The sequence below is a fragment of the Protomyctophum parallelum genome (assembly GCF_964188405.1).
Source record: "Protomyctophum parallelum genome assembly, chromosome: 8".
Lineage (NCBI taxonomy): Eukaryota > Metazoa > Chordata > Actinopteri > Myctophiformes > Myctophidae > Protomyctophum > Protomyctophum parallelum.
The window spans coordinates 36,995,389-37,003,678 of record NC_139703.1 but is presented as its reverse complement, the minus strand read 5'-3'; the positions used below and the strand labels follow the sequence as shown (position 1 = coordinate 37,003,678).

The 8,290-nt window shown below is 42.8% G+C and overlaps 1 protein-coding gene across 1 annotated transcript in view; it reads right to left on the bottom strand.

The window, feature by feature from the left end:
• Window positions 1-8,290, bottom strand: part of LOC310863838 (MAP kinase-activated protein kinase 3-like) — a 58,107-nt gene that overhangs the window by 25,218 nt on the left and 24,599 nt on the right. Inside the window, exon 2 of the mRNA XM_083772337.1 lies at window positions 1,999-2,138. Within this exon, the coding sequence (XP_083628463.1) occupies window positions 1,999-2,138 (140 nt within the window). The remainder of the gene's footprint in view (window positions 1-1,998; window positions 2,139-8,290) is intronic.

Sequence of the window (8,290 nt, the reverse complement as noted above, 5' to 3'; positions counted from 1 at the left end):
ACACACACACACACACACACACACACACACACACACACACACACACACACACACACACACAGGGCCGACAGATAGCAGTCAGTTACTCAGGGTTAGTTGAGTAATTTCCCAGAATTCACCCTGTTCTCTGTTCTCTCACTTCCCCCTGAATGTTGGGAATCTCTTTAAAACTTTATGTCCTTTTAGAATGCTGCTGCCACTAAACGTGATACCGTCCGCACGCACGCATGCACGCACGCACAACACATAAAATGTATGCACATGTCGTGCGCACTGTCCACACACACAGATAATTGGATAATTGAGATAATTGGACATGACTAACCACTGTCATTAAATCACTACTGAAATTAAAGTAATTACTTACATTAAACAACTTATTGTCGCAAAATTATACAACTGATATTAAATATTTTCCTGAACAAATTGGCTGACGAAACAAGCCAAGAAAGTCAACATAATGTTGTGTGTTGCTCCTATATTAAAGAAAGTCAACATAATGTTATGTGTTGCTCCTATATTTATTACAATGTTGACTTACAGCCTGATTTATATTTGGCTGCACATCGTTGTGTCAAACGAAACAAAAGAACGGAATTACTTCTGCTATTTTCACAGGCTTTAGCTCAGCTGGTATTACAGCACAATGTTTTGTAACATTAATATTCAACTCAACTCAAAATGTATTTATATATCAGCACATGTTTTGTTCCCCAAAAGCCAGAGAATAGCTACTGTACGTATGTACTAGGCTCATAATGTAAATATGTCCTAAAAATAAAATGTCTCAAACGATTTAGAGCTACAGTGTAGCAAGAAGATAAATACAAAATCACGCCTGTGTGAACTGAGTGGTGCAACTCCGTGTGGGGGTCCCCCGGGGGTCCCTGGGACTTCCAGACACACAGACGCGCCCAGGGTGCCGTCCCGGTTCCGGCGAGCCGCCCCGCGTCCGAAATGGTCGAGAGATGACAGAGTTACATGTGTGGGGGAATCTCTCTCTCTCTCTCTCGCTCTCTCTCTCTCTCCCCATCTCTCATGCTCCACATTGTAATTAGCAGACAACAGTGCAACACTATCTCTCTCTCTGTTTCCAGCACAACAGCGCCACTTTTGCCCCTACTGGTACTCTAAACAAGGGACATAGGTAGGGACATAATTTTATGTTGGGACCATAGACTAAAATGAAGCCTGTCAGTCCTTGAATTGTACATCGCCATCTTTCTAGATCCGTTTGGGCCCAGCTGGCCCATTGGCTGGCCCAGACAACGAGGCGGGACTTCCCCCCTTCTTCTTAGTTGGTTTTTATTTTGACTCGAGTGGGTGGGGAATCCTGATCATAGACTGTAACGGTAGCCACGCCCCTCAGAACATACGCAACTTTATGGTCATTTTTTTTATAAATGGGACCATAATTTTCCAAAAAGAATATTATGACATTAGAAATGAGACTTTAAACTAGTGACTGGAAGCAGAAAGTATTCATGACCATGTTTATTAAGGTAATACAGTCTAGGTGAAGTTGGGCCCAAATACAAGGGTACAGTTGGTTCATGGGGCTATGTTTTTTTTTTGGGCCTAATGACAGCGCCACAACAGGCCATTATATGAACTTTCAGGAAATCCCGATTTCCTCAGTGGCTTCACGAAATATCTGTCTGACTGCCCCCCTGGTTGGGACATAGGTTGTGACATAGGGACATTGCTGTTGGTTGCACCTCTCAAAAAGCCAAAAAAGACCGGGCCTCATACCACACACGGGTTTGAAGAACACAATGTTGAACTACAGTATATTAAATTAGTTTTAAGCACTAATATGGCACTGTGGGAAACACACAAACTACCTTGAGGTTTGTGCAGACAGGTTTGTGTAGTGTGTACGCTGTTTCAATATGTGAAGAATGGAGATAGCAGTGGCATGTACAGTTATTAGGGCAGGAATTTCATGGGGGCATAGTACAGTAGACAGTAGTACAGTAGACAGGTGGTAGTTCCTACCACTCCATAACGATGAGCAGACACTTCTTCCCGTGGTGCATGTTCTCATACAGGCTGAGGATGCCCACGATGTACGGCCCCCCCGACACCCGCCAATGGAGCTCCACCTCCCGCCGGGCCTTGGGGCTGTCGTAGAGGATCTGGGGGGGAACAGAGAGCTCATTTAGATTTTAGTTTTAGTCGCAGTCTCTTGAATAGCATTTAGTTCTTATTTTAGTCACATTTTAGTCACCTGGAATGTCTTAGTTTGTTTAGTCTAGTTTTAGTCGACTAAATATCATAAGATTCTTAGTCTCGATGCCGTCGTAATGGCTGATTTTACACATACTGAAAATAGCAGGTCTACAAGCTCACAACGTGTCGCGCTGCGACACGTTGTGAGCTTGTAGACCTGCTATTTTCAGCATGCACCTATAGTGTAAAGTGACTTACACTGGATCTCTTGTCCACTAGTCCCTTCCTAACATTTTAGTCTAGTTTTTATTTGTTGACGAAATTGTCAGTATATTTAGTCTTAGTTTTAGTCGTCATAGCTTAGTTTTCATCTAGTTTCCATTTAGTTTTCGTCAGTGGAAAAAGGTATAGTCGACGGACATTTTTCGTCTTAGTTTTAGTCGACGAAAACAACACTGGAGGGGGAAAAAAACACACGAGGCCAGTGAGAAGAAAATGGCAAATGTTGTCTCACATCATTCACAATGTTATTTAGAGCATTTGCTGTGTGTGTGTGTGTGTGTGTGTGTGTGTGTGTGTGTGTAGACGCGAAACATTCTGAGCTTTGCAGATCTGCTATTTTCGGCATGCGACTCCAGTATAAATCAGACTTCAAGCTGACAACATCACGTACATCATGTACGTATACCGTACATACACACACGTAGGCCTGCATGCGGGGGACCTTGACATAACTATGTAGCTTCCATCACAGTGTATTTCGGGGTGTGTGACACACACACACACACACACACACACACACACACACACACACACACACACACACACACACACACACACACACACACACACACACACACACACACTGAGTCAATAGGCCTACTACTGACACACGCCTGAACTTACTTAACCACAAATCAAAGGTAAAAGTACTCTATAGAGCGTCGCAGTCCCTCCCCCTTTCAGAACAACGAGTGGCCCAGGAAATGAATCCCAATGCATTTTCTCCATAGGCTTTTCTTAAAGTATTTATTTAAAGACGGTTACGCCGCGGACAAAGCCAACTCGGATCGTGACAAATCATGACAATGAACACAATGTTTTGGGCCAAATAATTTATAAGAAGAAAAACAAAACAAATAGTGTTGTCTCCTGCCTTTATTTTCTTCTTTCTAATGATTTGATCGGCCCAAAACATTGTGTTCATTGTCATGATTTGTCACGATCCGAGTTGGCTTTACCGCGGCGTAACCGTCTTTAAATAAATACTTTAAGAAAATCCTATGGGAGAAATGCATTGCATTTCATTTCCTGGGCCACTCGTCGTTCTGACGTTCTGATTTTTTTTTAATGGTCCGTAAATAGGCCTTGTCTACAGGGCTGAAGTGGTTAACGACTTAACGTGTGTTTGGTAATAATACTGTAATCAAACTCAACAAAGTAACTAGTAAAGTTTTCAAATAATCATGGTGGAGTAAAAAAAAAGTACAATATTTTGCCTCTGAAATGTAGTCTTTTCAACACTTGTACTCCTAGTACAAGTGTACTCCAGTAAAGTAAAAGTGCGTCGACATTATGTTACTTAATAATAATATGTACCTTTTTTTTTTTTTTTGTATATTTTTTGCGGCTTACGCCTTTTATTGGTTTTTTGAAGGGACAGACAGTAGGCTGACAGGAAACGGGAGAGAGATGGGGGAAGACATGCAGTAAAGGCCGTGTCGGGCTCGGGAGTTGAACCCGCGGCACACTGCGACTGGATTACCAGTCGGGTGCCCAGACGGTTACGCCACCGCCTGGGCCAATAATATGTACTTTGAGTTACTTTCCACAACTGCCCTCTGAGCACCTGACTCAGCCATTAAAACACACGCACGCACACGCACACGCACGCACGCACGCATACTCCTGCTCTTTTTATAACTCCTGCCAATAAAACAATACCCATAAAGTGTCATCGAGGACTAAACTAGATGATATGCAGCAGAGCATCATATCTGATTTACAACCAGCAGTGGAAACTAACTATACTGCTTGTACATTCATTTAAAGTAAACGAACTATACTGCTTCTACATTCATTTAAAGTAAACTAATTATACTGCTTCTACATTCATTTAAAGTAAAGTAATTATACTGCTTGTACATTAATTTTACTCAAGACAAGTATAGTACAGTACTATACTTGTCTTGAGTAAAATTAATGTACTAAAGAAAAATAAATAAATGATTTACTCTGATTTACTTTGTACGGTATGCTTCTACTCTGCTGTAGCTCACAGGTAAATGTTGCTTTTTAGTCCATTAAAATTACTTGACAGCTCTAGTTATGGAATGACTTTGCAGATTTATAATAATACAAAACATACATTAATATTTAAACCATGATGTATTATTCTAGGTTAAGTTTACCAGCTGCCTAGTGCCTATAAAGTAATTAAAGTTTTATCAGATGAACCATTTACCATTATTGATTATGTGAAATTGACCATTCAGCATGAGTACTTTTACATGTGACACTGTACGTATTATTATGATAATGCTGTGGTAAAATCATGGTTTACTTAAGCAATATTACACGAGAGGGTGTGGTTTAACGTGATTATTGCCACGACAGGGATGCGGTCAGGAACGAGACGTAGTCGAGTTCCGCAAGCATCACTGAAGTGGCAATAATCACGTTAACGCACACCCTTGAGTGTAATATTGCAATTCTATCACAGTTACCCTTAAAACTAAGAAAATCGCTGAAAGATTATTTTTTTTTTAATGACAGATGTAGTCACTATACGACCACAAATGTCCCAAGAAACTAGCTAGCCAGAGCGGCTGAATTCTTTGTTTTGATTAGGTGGTGAACAGTGCTGGTTTAACCCACGGCTAGAAGGCTGTTTCAACCAATCAGATTGCTTCCTCGAAAAGACCTGTGGTAGAATTAAGTATAAACTCTGATTGACCACAGTTCAACTTTCACCACAGCAAGCTTCCACTGGGGTGTGAAGAACAGTGTGATTAATTTAATTATTATTCCGTATCTGTTATTCACGGCGGTAATAATACAGCATTTACTGGACTAAGGCATCATCCCTGCTGAAGATACAGTAGCGCTAAGGCATCATCCCTGCTGATGATACAGTAGCACTAAGGCATCATCCCTGCTGATCATAGCTTCCACCTCAAATGATGGGGAATGTGACCGGTCCGGTACGCAGACCGGTGTCGTTGCTTTGGGACATGTACCACCGCTCCGGTACGCGAGAAGGGAATCCCAACTTTTCCTAACTGTGTTACTACAGTGACATCACTGTCGAATCCTCTGTATCTTTACCGTTCACGCGTGTTCAACAAACAACAACAGGCTGTAGCTTATTTTGTCACAGTCGCCCCAGAAGTGCCCCTGAGCAAGGCACAGAACCCCCAACTGCTCCGGTGGAGCTGCTTAGTGGCCAACAGTATCAGACTCTGGTTATACTGGTCAGCTCCCAGTACAACAGTATCAGACTGTGGTTGTACTGGTCAGCTCCCAATACAACAGTATCAGACTGTGGTTGTACTGGTCAGCTCCCAATACAACAGTATCAGACTGTGGTTGTACTGGTCAGTTCCCAGTACAACAGTATCAGACTGTGGTTGTACTGGTCAGCTCCCAATACAACAGTATCAGACTGTGGTTGTACTGGTCAGCTCCCAGTACAACAGTATCAGACTGTGGTTTGTTTGTTTGTACTGGTCAGCTCCCAGTACAACAGTATCAGACTGTGGTTGTACTGGTCAGTACAACAGTATCAGACTGTGGTTGTACTGGTCAGCTCCCAATACAACAGTATCAGACTGTGGTTGTACTGGTCAGCTCCCAATACAACAGTATCAGACTGTGGTTGTACTGGTCAGCTCCCAATACAACAGTATCAGACTGTGGTTGTACTGGTCAGCTCCCAATACAACAGTATCAGACTGTGGTTGTACTGGTCAGCTCCCGGTACAACAGTATCAGACTGTGGTTTGTTTGTACTGGTCAGCTTCCAGTTTTAATGTGTCTGTCTGTCCATTTCTATATGCAGGGCATTGCTGAAAATGAGCACTCGTGCTCAGCTATACTACCCTGGGTGCAGTACATTAAAAATAAATCACACAAACATTAAAAGTCCATAGACCATGGCTGCCACATGATGTGTACTTTCCGAAAGCCAAGAAAAGAACGTGTGAGGAGTACTATATTACCTGTCAGCAACGTGACGTAGCAGGATGACTACTCCAGTGGATAATAAACAGGACAGGATCTAATAACAGCATGGCTTCAAGTGGAGCTCACATTTCTACTGGACAGGATCTAATAACAGCATGGCTTCAAGTGGAGCTCACATTTCTACTGGACAGGATCTAATAACAGCATGGCTTCAGGTGGAGCTCACATTTCTACTGGACAGGATCTAATAACAGCATGGCTTCAGGTGGAGCTCACATTTCTACTGGACAGGATCTAATAACAGCATGGCTTCAAGTGGAGCTCACATTTCTACTGGACAGGATCTAATAACAGCATGGCTTCAGGTGGAGCTCACATTTCTACTGGACAGGATCTAATAACAGCATGGCTTCAGGTGGAGCTCACATTTCTACTGGACAGGATCTAATAACAGCATAGCTCACATTTCCACTGGCCAGTTATTTATGTCACAGACTCACTGTGGGCCGTCTTTCCTTTTGCTCCTCTGTGTAATAGTAGTTTGTATTGATGAATTGAATACATATATAGGACCACAATGTTAACAAGTCCTCAGGACTATTTTTTGTGTTATTATTTTTTAGGCTTAACCCATTTAGGTCTGAGGCTGATTAAAAATAAAATGGCTTCTAAATATTAACAGTTTTCTGAAAAACCTATGTTTCTATGTCAGTGGTGCTCAACCTTTTTCATGTCAAGGCCCCCCAGAATTTGGCCGCGGACCCCCAGCTGAAAATAAGTTGTTCCAGGGACCCCCCCAGAAGCAAAGAGTTTAGTTAAAAACGTACGCTCATATATATTCAATGATTTTCTAAAATCTACAAGCTCGTGGCACCACAGTGCCGCGCTATATGAACTTGTAGATCTGCACATTTTTTGTATCCAATCCATGGAATTTAGCCAAGGTTTCATCTCAATTCAACCGCCATTGACTTCCAATATAAACGTAAATAGGATGGGGGGGGGGGGGGGGGGGGGGGGAGGACCGGATGATCGACTGTTTTGGCTGCAATCCTGGAAGGATGTACAAACTATGGACGATGTGCTGCAGCCTAATGAAGATGTGCTGCAGCCTAATGTTGACTCACTCAAACTATGGAAGATGTGCTGCAGCCTATTGAAGATGTGCTGCAGCCTAATGTTGACTAACTCAAACTATGGAAGATGTGCTGCAGCCTAATGAAGATGTGCTGCAGCCTAATGTTGACTCACTCAAACTATGGAAGATGTGCTGCAGCCTGATGAAGATGTGCTGCAGCCTAATGAAGATGTGCTGCAGCCTAATGAAGATGTGCTGCAGCCTAATGAAGATGTGCTGCAGCCTGATGAAGATGTGCTGCAGCCTAATGAAGATGTGCTGCAGCCTAATGTTGACTCACTCAAACTATGGAAGATGTGCTGCAGCCTAATGAAGATGTGCTGCAGCCTAATGTTGACTCACTCAAACTATGGAAGATGTGCTGCAGCCTGATGAAGATGTGCTGCAGCCTAATGAAGATGTGCTGCAGCCTAATGTTGACTCACTCAAACTATGGAAGATGTGCTGCAGCCTGATGAAGATGTGCTGCAGCCTAATGAAGATGTGCTGCAGCCTAATGTTGACTCACTCAGACTATGGAAGATCTGCTGCAGCCTAATGAAGATGTGCTGCAGCCTAATGAAGATGTGCTGCAGCCTAATGAAGATGTGCTGCAGCCTAATGAAGATGTGCTGCAGCCTAATGAAGATGTGCTGCAGTCTAATGTCGACTCACTCAAACTATGGAAGATGTGCTGCAGCCTGATGTCGACTCACTCAAACTATGGAAGATGTGCTGCAGCCTAATGTTGACTCACTCAAACTATGGAAGATGTGCTGCAGCCTGATGAAGATGTGCTGCAGTCTGATGTTGACT